We start from the raw sequence: 15,729 nt of genomic DNA, 5'->3' as shown, positions 1-15,729 counted from the left end.
CAACACCTTAGAGCACCCACAGTTTTCAAGCCAGCGTTTTTTTATTTTGTTTTTTTTTCTCCTCACGGATATGTTACACAATGAACCTCCTGCTCAGATTTTTCTTTCATTCACTTTAAGCTGCGAGGTATTATTCTATCTCCTCCGTCACTCACCTGGCGTGCATCTGACTCATTTCCATGGTTGACTTCACAGCACTAATTCAGGTCAGGCATCAGTGCTGACTGAGGCTCACCAGTTCCAGGGGCCAAACGGGCACCGTGGTGTCGTTTCACCTCGCCGCATCTGAATTTGGGACGGATTAAACCACGGGGGGGTTGGAAGCAGATTTAACCCCCGACTCTCAAACACTTCAGCGCCTGACACATGGCACAGAAATGTACTCTTATTGGTCTTTGGCAGGATTGTTAGACGGTAAAAATGTGTCTTAAGAGCTCATTACTAGTTTCACTTCTCTGTTCAGTTCTAGGACACTAAATGAAACTCTTTAGTATTTTTAGTTGTTTGATTCCATATTCACATTGGCTGTTTTTTTGTTTAACTTTCTCCACTTCTTCTTCATGCCACTATAACATCCTGGATGTCAATTTCTGTTTTCATGAAGCCTTTTTTTTTTCTAAACCAGGACTTTATTCATTTGAATAAAATGGTTTTATGACCACAGGAGAAACTTTCAGAAACTTCAGGTTCAAGAAAATCTTGGTCATTAATAAATTAATGAAATGTTTAAAGTGTTTTCTCACTGCATTGCAGATGAAGTCGCTTTAAAAAAAGTACCTGATGGGAAATCTATACAGTTCAGTACTGCTCGCAAAATCCAAGCAGCTGCATTCAACATGCTAAGACTTGTACTCAGGCGTTGTTCTAAACCGTGCCTAAAGTAGAAATATAGCCGTAAGCTTAAGTCGAGGTATGGCACAAGTTAATTCTCTCTGCATAAAGGATGGTCGGTGCTGATCAGAGGTCTGTTCATGAGAACAGATGTGAAAAATGTGACGGGTCTTTTAAAAGTTTGAAGAAAAGCAAATGTGGCCGTCGCAAGGCGAGGCGTAGCTGTTTAAGAGAAAGATGTGTGTGCTGACTTTGCATTCCACAGCAGCTTGTGGTTTTCCTCTTTGTACCCGACCAATTTGCCTCATTTGTCTGCCTGCTTATTTTGCACGCCGTCAGCTGTTGTTCTCTCCTGCTCCCCCTCTTCTACAAACCAGGAGATTGGAGTCTCACACACACGTATAATAACACTCAGAGGGTGTACCGCTATGAAATCAGAACTTGCTGAGCTTGTTCAGGAAAAAAAAAAAAAAGCAGAAAATAAGACTAACATACACAATGGTTTTGCACAACCTTGCGCTCAGACACAGGTTCCAACATGGAGATGTGTTACAAACAGGTAGCTTTTTATCTTTATTGGAATACATATGGTCTGCTGTACAGCTTTAAGAGACCTACATGCAGAGTGCGCCAGCCACAGTAAGGTTAAAACATGCACAATGTATTGAGTCTAAAACTGAGGGGGAAAAAAAAAAAAAAAAAAAAAAAACAAACAGGAAAAGCCTCCCAACAGTCCACCTGGCTTTACTGACACACTGAGATGCAATAATCGGTGACACATTTCTGCCTTTGACACCTCTTCTTCTGCTCACAGAACGTGTGAACGCTCAGCTGTTAAAATCTGATTGCACGGGCCAGAAACTCTAATATCTGTGGATGGACGAGAGGAAGAGAGGAGAACCAGTAAAGACATCTCAATGATCATTTCCTGTGGGATTATTTGTGTGCGTTTTACATATATACATACACGTGTGTGGGAGGCCTTTTCTTTGGCAGCACTTTCAAACAGAGAGCAGAAGATGCAAAGACACCCTGAATTTATGAGCGAGGGAGAACAGAGCAGCAACGAGGTCCGAGCACTGAACAGTCCCCCCCCCCCCCCCCCCCCTTTAAAGTGGGACGACACGTGGCAAACCACTCAGCGCCACAGACCTGCTCAGCCCTGGTAAAAATGCACATAACTCTCCTTCTTCAATGACTACGCTGGCCCCTCTCCCTCTCTGATCCCCGGTGTGTCACCATGTCCAGGTTGCAAGACACGTCTCATGTTAAACTACTAAACACAAAACACAGGAAGAAGAACTCTCCAGGAGTGTAATAGCGACGATGACGATACATTACCTTGCAAAAAAAAAAATATATATATCAATCTTAAAATCAAGTTGGACAAATATTTAATATATTTCAATAATAAGGCCCACTTTACAAAATTACAAGATTTTCCTTAAATAAAATCTATCCAATATAGATTCCAAAATAAGACATCTTTTGTTTAACAAAGAAATTAAAACATACATGAGCAGAAAACACAAAAGAAAAAAAAAACCCTCAAAGTGAATATCTCCCCTTTATTTCTGTATCTTGGAGACAGGGTATCCATCTGGGGGAGGGAGAGGGGGACGCTGGAACTGTCTCCGACTGTAAACCGTAAATACTGTGGAATGATTTTGGCACAATGTTGGAAGGCAATGACACAGACATAACACGGTGCCATACCTCAACACTTACACGCATGTTCACACGCGATTTCTCGGCCGATTGTTCGCCAACCTTATACATACTCCAATTAGGTTGCTGCAAAAAACGGTTCTGACTCTGGTACATTCAGCGAAAATGGTGCTAAAAATTTACTTTAAATACAATTCTGGGATTCATAACAATTTTCACAACAGGGACTACGGGGGAGGGGGGGGCATTACTCATTTAAGGTTATAAAGTTAAGTGCTGGTTAAGTGCAGATTACAGCCAATGCCACCATGACCCCAGCTTTGCAATGGACACCTTTGACGGCAAGCGCCGGCTCACTCCCCAGAAGTCATCTCCGCCTCGCACTCCGATCTGCACTAAAGCAGTGGAGCCGCTCCTTTGCAGCGCCACAAAAAGCCATAGAAGTCTGGAAACCTGTAAAGTCTTCACCAAAGTCCCAAGTGACCAATCAGTGCGTTCCATCACGTCAACGCTGTACAGACTCGCGCCAGTGAAAGCAAGAGGGGGGAAAAAAAGAAAAAGAAAGAAGAGCTAACAGAGTGGTGGCATTTTTGTGGCACAAAATATAGGTGGAAGTCAGACAGTGTGTGAGCATGCAGAACCGGCTCCGGCGGGCTTTCATTGGATGTCGTGGATGTACGGCAGGGTTAGTGCTAGTGTACGTGTGGGCCTTGTAAGGAAGGAAGGCGCCATGCATAGCAAGGGATGGAGTTTCAACTTTGCCCTTTAACAAGCCCCACCTGCTTTGAACCCCTGCATCCAGGAGGGACACCCCCCAACGGGTCATAAAACCTACAGTTTCCGACAGGTGGACTCTTCCTGAAACCCCCCCCACACACACACACACACCACCACCAACTCAAATGCTCTTTTCAGGGAAACTGCAGAGAAGAAGGTTCAGAAGGAAATGTTTAAAAGGTAAAGAACTGAATGGAGAAGAAAGAAGCTTCTGGGTGTAGCTGTAAGGACACTACAGGACTGTCTGCATGGTAGAGTATCACATATTGGATGGAGGGAAACAGTTGAGAAACTTGACAGGCAGGTGGGACAGAGAGGCTTGCATCACCAGGAGGCTGCATACAGTAATTCTGCCCCTCAGTGATGTCAGTCAAACGTAAAACTAGTGCTTAAGCACCTTAAGGACATTTGTCATTAACCCGTTTCCACCTCTGGGACCTGCAGAAGCTTCCAACACAGCGTGTTGAGCCTTAAACGAGACACCAGACACACAGAGGACCACGTGTATCCCTGGCAACATGATCACAGGCAGAGCTGGACATTTAATACCCTTGTAAGTTTTAATTAACCACAAAGTAGACATCTCTGCCAAGCTGTCCGTCTTCCTCTCTCCTGTATTTAGAAGCCCTGAGTCAAGATGTAGAGACAGGATTAGATGAAGCCCTGACCTCTGACCTTTCAGCTACTCGGGGAGCTGCCCATCAAGATCTAGTGGCAGGGCCCTGGCCTTCAATAAAACAACTCTCTGAACCAACTAAACATATCGCTGTCGTTTGAGGCCAAGGTTTTGCTTTTGGGAAATGTGAATTCAAGGAAATCTCAGAGAAACAGAAGGACGCGAAGAAAGATAGAGACACTTGGCTTCTCCCGAAAACTAAAAGCAAAGTTGGAACTGGTTAAAAGGATGAAAGATTGGGGAAGAGTTGGCATTTCCTCTTGGTACATGAAAAGTGCGGTAGTCGCAGCAACAACAGAGAGAGTGCAGACGGACTATATGATCTTCGAGTCTTGGCATGTGGACCGGGTGCTCTTAACAGTACGTCTGGTCTGTTTTTGCTCCATCACAAAGCAAGCAGCAGCCAAAAGGAGACCACATTGCGATCCTTTCTGAGGCTACGCTGCACTCTGCTACTCTGACGGTCAATTGCAGTGGGCAGCTTTTTGGGTGGTGTGGTGTATACTCCTTAAAATGGTACGTTAGAGACAGGAAACACAGTTTTGACATCCCTGTGGGAGAAGGTCCCTCGGACAATTGAAATACTTTTACAACACACCCACAACAATGCTTCGAATGGAAAAAGTAGAAACTAAAGAAAACTGAACTTTTCAATCAGTATTACGTGTCATTGTCACAAAGATTGTACAAGTGTGAATTTGTTGGATCGATCCACCTCTCCTCTTCTGCTCAAGGCACGGATGAACGTATAGAAGATATCTGTAGCAAAGGGTAAGCCTAAAAGTAACAAAAACGAGTGGAAATGTGCATACTGAGAGGTAACTAACCTCACAACAAAGTCACCACCTCTGACCTGTATCTGCATCATAATGACTGGCATGGTTACAGACAAAGCCTGGGGGACAGCTTGATTGCATATAATCTCCCGCTCGCATAAACAGTAAAGTGACAAAGTCGCAACAGGCTGAGCTCCTACCACCAGGCAGACCTCTTGTCCATATATTTGGAGACTAATAAATATCGGAGCCAGACGGCAGCGAGCAGAATGCAGGTGAACTGAGAAATGTGCTGAATCAGATCATTCCCCAGCAGGGTCCAATAAAACACGGCACCAAATATCACAACAGCAGAAGAAGCAGATGGAGAGCAGGCTTCAAGAGTTCTTCAGCAGACCCAGAACCCGGTTGCCGTAGTTACGCTCGGCTTACTTGGCAATTTAGCCGATTCAAGAAACTGAGAATGCAGCTGGGTTGATTATTTCATCAAGCCATCAAGTAATTGGTCATTCTCAGCTGCATTCCTTAGCGACATTCATACATTTTTTGCTCTGTGATCATAGTTTGCGTCGCCTGCCATTCAAACCCGCAAAGCGGTTTTAAAATCCCAGCAGGCTTTTAAAACGCACGACAGAAAAAAAAAAAACAAGTTTGAAAACGTCAGCAAGGTTTCCGTCATAGACATGCACCGTTTCCCTCAATGAAAACATCTTCTTCTATTACTGGCCAGTGGCTGAGTGTGTTCTGTGGCCCTCTCACTGCAGCAACAGCTCCTGGCGGTGAGAGATCGCCCCGACACACCAAGTCGAGTTGATGTTTTATGACGCAACACAGCAATACAACTCTAGAAGAAAAGACAAAAAAAAAAAAGACAGAAAAAGAATCTGGGACGATTCGCACGGCGAATCCAGTCACACACAAAGCTGGACTGTCACTTCCTTGTTAGCGGTCCAACCCGGTCAGGCTTTCCTATGACTACTCAATATTTGCGGCAGCACTGAAAAAAAGAAGAAAAAAGTCCACCCTGTCAGGCCAGGTTTGCTGGTAATCCAAAGTCCAATGTTCAGTTCAAACACAAACTCCATTTTGCTATGGCTCTCTCAGAAGACGTGAGTGAGGACAGTTACTTGGGCTGTAAAACAAAGCACCACAGAAACTGGATCATGGTTTGGGGTTATAAACAACCTCCTTTTTTCCTACATGTGCAATGCATTTTATTGTGTGCAATCTGCATTCTTTACTTGACATGGCTGAGAGGAAAGGGAAAGGACGATGCAGAACAGGAAGCGAATTACAGAGAATGAAAATGACTAAAACTAAAGTAAGGTCCCAGCTTGCAAGAAAATGCCGTCTGTGCTCTTTAAATGTGGCAAACCAACGTTTTTTTTTTTGTTTATTTTTTTTTAAACTGTGCATGCTGCTGAGTCACAACCTTTCAAGTGCTTTTCATTCATTACCTAGAAACATGCAAATGTTCGCTCAAAATCAATGAGCCCTAATTAAACCCACTTTGAGGTCACAGTATGCCAGAAAGTGGCGATATGGGTTAAAAATAACCCGACACTTACAATCTGCATGCATGTCCTGGTTATTTGTGGATATGTGTGCGTGGTTTGCTTGCCTGTGTGTGTGAGAGGACAAATGTGTACGCCTTTTCCAAACTAATATAAATGCAAGATGATTTCATTAAAAAAAAAAAAAAAAAGGTAATTCGCTTCCTGTTTTTGGTCACATTTAAAGTAGAGATCTTTTGGTTTTGTGAAGAATTCTACATGACAATCCAGCCCTGTGAGATGCAGACGCACTGTTAAAACAGCACTGCTCCTGACTGAAGGTAAAGGTGTGACGCTTTCAGCGGAGAGGGGGAAAAAAAAAAACGAGATGATGACGACCTATCCAGCCCCACTGAGGTTACTGCAATGTTCCTCTGAGAAAGGCATTCTCCTTCTTCCAAGTTTCTTTGAAACCCCCTCTGGCACGCAGGAAAATCTCAAGGCCTCCCCAGCATGCCAGCCTCTCCCTTGTCAAGATTTGGGGGTTATAGTATAATACATCCAACACAAGAAGCAGAAGAGGAAACATGGGCTGGTGAGGTGACCCCTGAAGTCTCAGTGCACACTCGCGGTCAGGTCTGTGGTTCGTTGTTCTATAGAGCTGCAACAGTTTCTTTCTTTTCTTGTTGCAAAAGCTGCAGATGTTGGAGACAGTGGTATCATATGTGGCCATCAGTTGATGGAAGTCTGGTGCCTGGCCCTCATGCCACAGAGAGCTTAATCGAGTCCTGTGAAAAAGAAACGAGGCAAAGATCTCACTTAATCCTTCATCTTTCAAATAGAATTCATCTTCTTTAGAGACATGGCTGGTCTATAATTACCTCACAATTTCCTAGAAAGAACAAGGGGTTTTTCTGGGGAAAGTAGATGCTGTACTCGATCGCTACGTTTCCAGTTTAAAGCAACAGTACGTAATTTTCCAGCAAAATGTGGGAGATTATATAGGTCAGCTCACGGCACATCAGCTGGATACATAAAATGTAAAACAAAAAAAGTCAATAATTGATGAATATTGATCAGGGTTTAAATTGAGCTCCTCGTTCAAGGACGGCATCATTTCCCCCAAACGTTTAACTATCTAACACCGTTATCATTTCCAGGATACTTCAGTGGAGAAATATTTTCAAATTAAAAGCACACCGAGCATTTTTGTGTGCTTGGCGAGCTTCATCACAGTTCACGTGAGAGAACCTGCCACTTCCAACCAAAGGTTTTTGGACTAACTGAAGCACTACCACCATGGTGCACTTACATGCCCTGTGCTGTGAGCCGCGCTACATCAGCTAAACCCCTTAAAAGATGTGACATAATTTCAGCGGTGTTATTACCATCTGTTTCTTTAATTACCAAGTTTCAGGGATAAAGCAAAAAGAGCCCATCTGCTCCAACCTGCCTTCTTATCACAGAAGTCCCGCTCAGGCCCAGCTGCTTTAATGATGCTCAGACTGACGGTGAGTCCACGCTCTGCTTCCCACATCACTCTTCCCCTCGGCTCTGGCCCCCGAGCCTTGCCCTCGACTCGACCACAGCTCCCCTCCTCTGGAGGAGGCTCCAGCTGACTTGGACAACCGGTCATAAGAAATCCCCAGGTGTTGCGGGTCGCTGGTGGGCAGCTGTCGTCTCCAGGAGGCTGGACTGCGGCTTGGAACGGGACTGGGGTCAAGGCTATCTGTGGCCTGGAGAAAATGGAATAAATTAAAGACTGAAATTAGATTAAAATACTATAAACTGTCTAAATAACTATCTGCAGAAAGTCCCCATTTAGTAAGTTTGATTAGCTTGGTTTAGAGTGGGGAAAAAAAAAAAAAAAAAAAAAAAAAAAAACTAATACGGCAATGGTTTTATTCAATTTTGGAATTATGTATGGGAGCTCTGAGCATTTTGTTAGGAGAGTTTCAAGCCTTGTTAGGACCTTTATCTAATGTGGGTATTAAATACAGGCCGTTTATGTTAACCAGTGTTTGATGGAGAAAGTCTGCCATGTGGACTTCTGCCAGGGGAAAAATTCCCAACCAAAAACCCCAAACATACCCCAAGCTGAGAGATTTATAATTTGGTGGGCTGACTAGAAAATAAACCCCAAGTTACTAGTCTGTGGTGGCTGCACAGGCACGTCCCCTCTCATAACCTCAGTAACCCTGCTCCCAGAAAGCGAGAGTTAGATGACGGTGCAGTTCCTGAAGCACACACAAACGGCACCCGCTCCTGTAATTTCAGCTTTAAAAAAGCACCATAATTAGTGACATTTGGTGGGTTGGAGTTGGCTTTTGGTGCAGTTTTAGAATGCATTCTCACTAATTGGCCTTAATGGAGCCCTGCTGGACTGCCTTTCGCAGTCTCCAGGGGTAACAGACAGGAAATAAGTCACCATCCAATGCTGCCAAGTGGGTGTGCCCAGTGTGGTCACTTCCTGCTCCAGTCACTGGGGGAGGAAACAGTGGAGTGGCATATTCTCCTTCTATGGTAAGCTACTGCTGCACGACTGGAAGCTTTTACAAAGTTTCCTTGAATAGTGTTCCTCCTACACTCAATGGGAGGCTTGTACTCTCCAAGACACTGTGACAGAACTAAAATAGAACCCTTCAACAAAAATACACAGGACTACTGGCTTGTAAATGAAAGTAAAAGAAAAGGTTTAAAATGGTGGCCTCAACATATCACGTGTGATAGAAATGAAGATGTTTAAAAAGAAGCCTTTCAGCAGCAGCAATATGAGAAAGCTTAGAGTGCAATTTTTTCACCATGTGGCTCAACGTTCATTTAAGGGATAACACGGGCGAGAGGAGCGTTTCCATTTATTCATGGCAGCTATATATAATATCTAAATGGTTTGATGGGATACAGAAAGAAACAGAGGGGCTGAGTCAGTTTGTGAGGTGAAGAGATGGGTTTTTTTTAATGCCTGTGTGGTATTTTTTGGAGAAAGCAACAAAGCCAGCTGAAGTTAACAGAGCAAGAATGGCAACTTGGGGGAATGCGATAGACCATTTCTATGCTGCTATCAGCTATTTGTTAGTTTTATACAAAAATAACTGATAAAAAAAAAAGGAGACATTTTGACAGTTTTACAGTTGCTTGTAAATATATTTTCTTGGGAGAGAAGATAAAAAAAATTAAATAAAAATCAAGCTCTGCAGCACGATATCTTCTGCTCAGACAGAGTAGCGAACGCACTCCACAAAAAAAGTCCCTCTTTGTACCCGGACACCTCAACTCTAGAAGTTCGCCTTAAAAACCACAAAGCAGAGGCTGTGTGAGGACTTCGCTCTGTTATGCAGAAAGACGTCCAGACGGTTTAAGAAATAAAAAACGAGGAGTGTGTTGGAGCTTCTGCAGAACAAATTACATCCTTGCTTTAAATCCATCTGTTCTTGGTCTCTCGCCCCGTTTGAAGGGAACGGCGTTGCGTTGCCAACCCAAACTCCTAAATCTGCTCTCCAGCAAGACAATACTCTCGACACTCCAGGTGAAATGTTACAGAGAGGGTGAAGTCTTTTTTTCTGATTTACTAGTCATAATTCACTGCTGCCAATAATTTATTGCTTTTCATGGTTTGCTTGTGCCGAGTCTGCTCTGACCTACAAGTGAAAACTCCATGAAGAGTGTTATTTTAGAGGGATGTTTCTGTGCGGGTCACATCAGGCGAACGTTGACGACTACAGCGGCGCTAAATCCACGCTTTATCTTGCAGCTCGCCACTGGTTTTTTACTCAGCAGAGGATGTTTTGGTATCTTGACCATTGGCTGTATCGGCCCCGCTGTCCTGTGCCAAGCATAAGCTCATTCACGTACAGGCTGAGGTTTCCTCCTGCTACAGTGGGAGGAAGTACTACAATGCTGTTCTGTTCAGCAGTCTGAGGTGTGGAGTGACGGTTGCAAGAGCAAGCAATCACCATTCCAGCCATGACCTGTCGGGCTTACTCCTACCAGAGTTGGTGCTCTCGTGCGTTTCATTTCATGTACTGTGAAGTCACATTAGGGGCTTCGAGTGGCTGCAATATGGCACAACAAGTGCTTTCCGAAGGTTAATAACGACATGCTAACATCACCTCGAGCTGCGAATGATCGATAAGTCAGAGGTCGGAGAATTTATCTGCAGCCATCCCAGTGTCCAGTACATCCACTGACAAATATTTGGCCAAAAACAAATAAGCAAAGAAGAATGTTTGGCCTGTTGACACAATTTCTCATTTGAAACTCACGCTGCAGCACTGTCCCCTCACAGCGGGACGGTTTCTAGTTCAAATCTCAGCTGGGGCCCTTTTGTCTGTGGAGTTTGCACATTCCCTTCATGCAAGCGTGGGTCCTCTCAGGACACTCCAGCTCCCCCCCACTGTCCAAAGACATGCATGTTAGGTTAAATGGTGATTCTAAATTCACCCTGAGTGAGTGTACGTTTGCATGCTCATCTGTCTCATCCGTCTCTGTGTTGCCCCTGTGATGGACTGGCAACCTGTCCAGGATGTAGCCTGCCTTTCACCTGGTGGCAGCCCCACGGCGACCCCGATTTGGATAAAGCAGGAAATGAACAACGCTTTAATGAATTGCTGCCACCAGCAAAAAAGCCACGAGCATTGACACTGGCAGCCCAGGCTCTGCATTTCCAATCCGTGTCTGCCGTTACCATGGGAAAACACACCGTCTGTGGAACCATGGTTAAAAAAAAAAAAAAAAAAAAAAAAACTTACCAGGAAGGCTGGATTTTTCCAAAGAGGCTTCTCGACTTCTCATGCAGACATCTGTGTCTTTGTCATTAAAAAACTAAAGCAATTCCTACGTCTTAGATGAAAAGTCAACATTATTTCAAGCTGTACGTTGTTTACAGGAGAGTCTGAGGAAGTGCTGAGAGGCCGAGATGTGAGCGAAGCTCTTTAACATCTTCATTGATCCCGACTTAGAGGATGACAAAGTTTGCGTGTAACGCCCCACGCAGTGTTTAGGCTATAACCTGAACTAATTTTGCTCAGTTGACCTAAAACTGTTTATCCTCCCAAACCGCCATGGCACCTTAGTGGAAACTAAAAAAAGTGGCTAAAATGGTTGAGAAAGGGAAATCATTGATAACGGGTTGAACGGATCAGGATGACCTTTCACTAAATGAAAGCTCGCATTATCCATACATAAGGTTGAATAAAGGAAAGAAAATCAATACATCATCAGCTTGCACAGGTTATTCCAGGGTAGTTATGGGTGTTGGTAGTGTTGTCTCCTCCTTAATGATTATTGATCTTATGACAGCACCTTACTGATCCACAGTAAACAGATTTTAGGCTCTCTTCAGCTGTCATCACTAAGATATACGGGGTGGCATCGTGCTTTATCAAGGAGTTAAAAACTTTACATTGAACAAGAACAAACGAGGTGTACTCCCGACTCCCACTCTCCCAACTGCAGCTGTATTTGTCCAATCCTCCTTCAATGGACGCTGTTCAGACCACTGAAATGTTCTAAAAATTCCAAACCAACAACATTCGGCTCTGCTCCAAGACATACTTCAAAGCCCAGTTATGTTCTGAAGGATCTGTTTTGCACTGTGGCAAACTTTGCTCATAATTGCTATCCAAATTGAGTGACCAGTTCATGGATCCAACATCAGGATAACCAAGAGTTTATTGAACCGCAGAGTCAATTGAGTGGCTTTAGGAAATTCCCACAATAAAATTACGATGTGCTCAGCGGACAAAGAAAAAACCTAATGGCATGTCAACAAGACAGCAGTTTATCAGGTCCCGGCTGATATCCCACATCAGAAAGGGGGCCTGGAAATACAGAGCAAGGGGTCAAAGCCATGTGTTGTTAAACCGAAGTGCGCTGACCCTGGCAGACATCCTCAAACATATCATTTTGCTCATGTCAGGCCGTGATGACAAGCTGAATGCTGGGAGGAGTCATCTTCCACTGATCTGAGCTGAAGGACTCCAACAGAATGTTCCGATGTCTGCGACTGCCATCTTCGCTGGGCATAAAATAAAAATCTGGAGAAGATGCTGTACCGGTGTATGTCATATGGAAGTGAAAAAGTATTTCTAGTGCTAACGAGTCCCTGTACTGCGTCTGAAATCACTACTCACTACATTCTGGGCTACAAAAAAAGGGTGACGATCAAACAGCATCTGCAGCAGCTCAGATGCCTTACATACATCTAAAAACATTTTCTGTTTATATTTTAAAGATGTTACGTTGTGTTATATTAACTGAACGGTGATTTTGTCAGATGATGCTGTGGTTATAAAATCTGGATTATATCGGAGTAGAACTGCAGTCTGAAAAATACTTGAAGTCAGCCCAAGTTTAAACTTAGCCTTAATGGACTGATTTTGAGTCACAATAGATAAGGAGTTTAGTCTTCCGAGTAAAGAAAACAAAGAAGTAGGTGAAGTGAGAGAAGCTTTATTGGGAATTTAGCTTTACGTTTTTCTCAAAAAGATGCAAAAGATGGAACTCTGAAGCACTCACAGAGCACCTCGGTCAGTTTGAATCTAATTGAGCGAAAACAAACAGATTATTAGAACCCAAACCAGAAAATCTGCGAGTTTCAACCTTGTTTTCAGAAGGTCGAAAATTCAGCAAATAGAAAATATTAACAATTCAAAACTCCAAATTTGAAAAATTAACTTAAAAGTTAAGGATTTCGGCAAGTACTCACATTTAGGCCTGAATACTTAGCATGACTCATTTTCTATTTATTGACATGTAATAGTATTTGAAAAATCTGCCCCCTTTTAATGGCCACTTCTTTTACCCATGATGCACCTTTCCACAAACCTCAATGACATCAGCTTTGGTCATCTTGCTGACAGCGGATCAACTGATAGTTAAAATTGTAATTTAAATCACAAGACAACAACTCACTAAGTCTCAAGAAAGTTTGCCCTGACTGTTTTTGGAATACATGGCTGACACTTGTCTCCTGGGCAAAGCCACTTCATTTGTCGGGGTAAGACACAGGATTTTAACTCAAAAGCATTTAGCCGCGACTCGTTGTCTAAAAGTGACATATTATCGCAGCCACGGAGCCCACGCTCTGAGCATTATTACATCCGTCTGACGGTATATGAATTACAAATAGACAGTGAAGTTCACATGTTTTTTTAGATTTTCTTTACTTGTAGAAATGTTCACACTCCACTGATTTAACAGGATATGCCCGCGTGTTTGAATGAGCACACACACAAGTTAAATCCGGCTCCTTGAACAACCCTCTTGTCATACTGGACGTGAAACGCAGGTGGAAACACACCTCGATATGCATTTTGTGTAGGAGTGTCTTTGCTGTTTGTGTTGAACAGAAATGCAACCGAGTCCAAGGCAACAATATGGTGACACATTTGTATGCAAATTCGCTGTTTCCTTGAGGTTTTCCTAACCATCTTCTCTCCCTGGTGAGTTTTTTTTTCCCCCTTTCTTTCATTTCCATCTTCACTTTTTTTTTTTTTTGGGTCCCACCCTTTTCTCTTTGTGCTTACTGGGGCAGCAGGAGTGGAGCCTGCAGAACTGCTGTGCTAAGCTTGAAGTCGCAGAGCTTGGCGTCAGGGAAAAACACACAATGAGCTCAAATGCAAAGTGGACACACCAGGAGCTCAGTCCTGCAACCGTACTCTCTGGATTTTCCATCCTCAAGGTAAACTATTTGAAGGGAAAACTCCTGATCTGATGGAGTACTTCAAAAGTCAAGTATGCAGTGGGACTTCTTATACCAAATCATTTGAAATGTCCACAGAGCTGCAGAACAAAACTGTTTAAAAATAAGGCTGTACGTGCAACACTGATGGCAAAAAGTAATGAATTAGTGAATGAAAAATAAATCACTGTTGCAGAGAAGTGTATGAAGCGGCCGTTAGCGGTCCTACCTGTGGTTGTGGCGTGTAGGACCGGCCCCAGGACTGAGAGGTAACGGGTGCGTGGGGTAGGGTCCTTCCAGAGCCTCCAGCAGTTTCTACAGTGGGAGACTGAGAGTGCCTGCCTCGGCGAAGCACTGGTTCCTCGGCTTCTTTAGTGTTAGGAACAACACTGTTGATTCTACGCATGTACACCTAAGACAGCAAAACAATAAAAAGAGCAACGTGCTTGTAGTCACTCGAACTGTTTTTTTTTTTATGCATTTCGTAGAAATGTCTTGTATCCTTCCCTCACCTCTGCAGGGGACGGCTTGGTTCCCTTCTGTGCTGTTGCACTCCCACCAGCTCCTGTTCCGCTGTTAGCGCTTTCCTCTGAATCAAACGTGGTTGCGCGATATGCCCTCCATGTTGTTGCAGCCTCTGCTTCGTCTTCAGACCCACCATCAGTCATTGCCCTCCTTTCTCTTCGCCCTCGACCTGCCTCGTCCCCTGCGCCCCGATTCCTCCAGGTGCTTCTCACAGTCACGTTCTTCGTGTCTGGCAAACCGTCGTCTTGGGAGTGCTGCCTTCGTCTTTGGCTTCTCCAGCTGGTGACTGTGGTTGTGCTACTCTCAAAACCAGATTCTGTGTCATTGAAGTCTGTGGAGGTGGCGTCCGCAGACTGGAGGCTGAAGCTGCTCCGCTGGCAGCACAGGTGGCTGGTGGTGGTCTCCACCCGAGAAGCGTTGTGGAGCTTCGACCTTGGTGAGGAATCATTGTGGCTGTCTGCCACACAGTCCTGGTCCTGGCATGGCCGCAAGGTGATCTTACTCTTGGGTATGGAGATCTCATATGGGATGGAAATACTGCCATGGTGGTCGCTGCTGGGGCCTGGTAGAAGGTAAAAGACACATCACATGCGATCAAAGAAAAACTCTTCACCAAGTTGACAGCAATCGCAGTTCGTAAGGCAAACTTATCCAAATCCATGACAAAAAGAAGTATTGTTGCCCTCAACAGAACTTTTCCAAGATCACCGTCAACAAAAGCAAACACATCCACAAAGTACTTCTATATTCTTCTATATGTCCTGCTAATATGTCCTTCTAGTAAGCAAGAAGAAGACGTCTGAGCAAAACACTCACTCAGCCTGTCAGAGACTGAAGGGGCTGCAGCGAGTATGGAGAGAACATCATAAGCCTGTGAGAAGGATCATTTCGTGAATCACTTCTTATAGAAGCAGATTTCATGCATGGTGAACGTAATGAATCTTTGCTCAACATTGTTATCATTGTCAAAGTGAGCATAAACCAACAGTCCTGTTGAGTGCTTGTGACACTTTGTCGTGTTTTTAAACACCTCAGATTTTTTTTCAAAGTTGTATTTTACATTTGATCAAATCAGCTGTTCTGGTAAAATATTATTGTAATCCTGTATTGTATGATCAATCACCATATGGCACTACAGCTGCTTTAAAATTAAACTAACTTTAAAACACACTTTACTGCCTTCATTGACTTTTGCAGTGAATTCACTTCAATCGTGGAGATTAAAGGATACAGGATCTCTGAGATCCTTATGGGGTTGAACAAGCCGTCGGTAATTTCTTTTAAGTGAGAAAGTCAATATTC

The 15,729-nt window shown here is 43.8% G+C and overlaps 1 protein-coding gene across 2 annotated transcripts in view; it reads right to left on the bottom strand.

Annotated features, from left to right (window-relative positions):
* Nucleotides 1-2,208: 2,208 nt before the first annotated feature.
* luzp1 (leucine zipper protein 1) overlaps nucleotides 2,209-15,729 on the bottom strand; it is a 43,161-nt gene continuing 29,640 nt past the window's right edge. For both annotated transcript variants that reach the window (XM_075448762.1, XM_075448763.1), the window contains exons 5-8: nucleotides 14,415-14,989; nucleotides 14,132-14,314; nucleotides 7,675-7,957; nucleotides 2,209-7,009 (exon numbers count right to left, since the gene is read on the bottom strand). In XM_075448762.1, the coding sequence (XP_075304877.1) occupies nucleotides 7,712-7,957; nucleotides 14,132-14,314; nucleotides 14,415-14,989 (1,004 nt within the window). In that variant the 3' untranslated portion in view covers nucleotides 2,209-7,009; nucleotides 7,675-7,711. The remainder of the gene's footprint in view (nucleotides 7,010-7,674; nucleotides 7,958-14,131; nucleotides 14,315-14,414; nucleotides 14,990-15,729) is intronic.

The sequence above is a fragment of the Odontesthes bonariensis genome, chromosome 17 (genome assembly GCF_027942865.1).
Source record: "Odontesthes bonariensis isolate fOdoBon6 chromosome 17, fOdoBon6.hap1, whole genome shotgun sequence".
Lineage (NCBI taxonomy): Eukaryota > Metazoa > Chordata > Actinopteri > Atheriniformes > Atherinopsidae > Odontesthes > Odontesthes bonariensis.
Note: the sequence above shows the minus strand (reverse complement) of the source record. Positions and strands in the feature narration are given on the sequence as shown.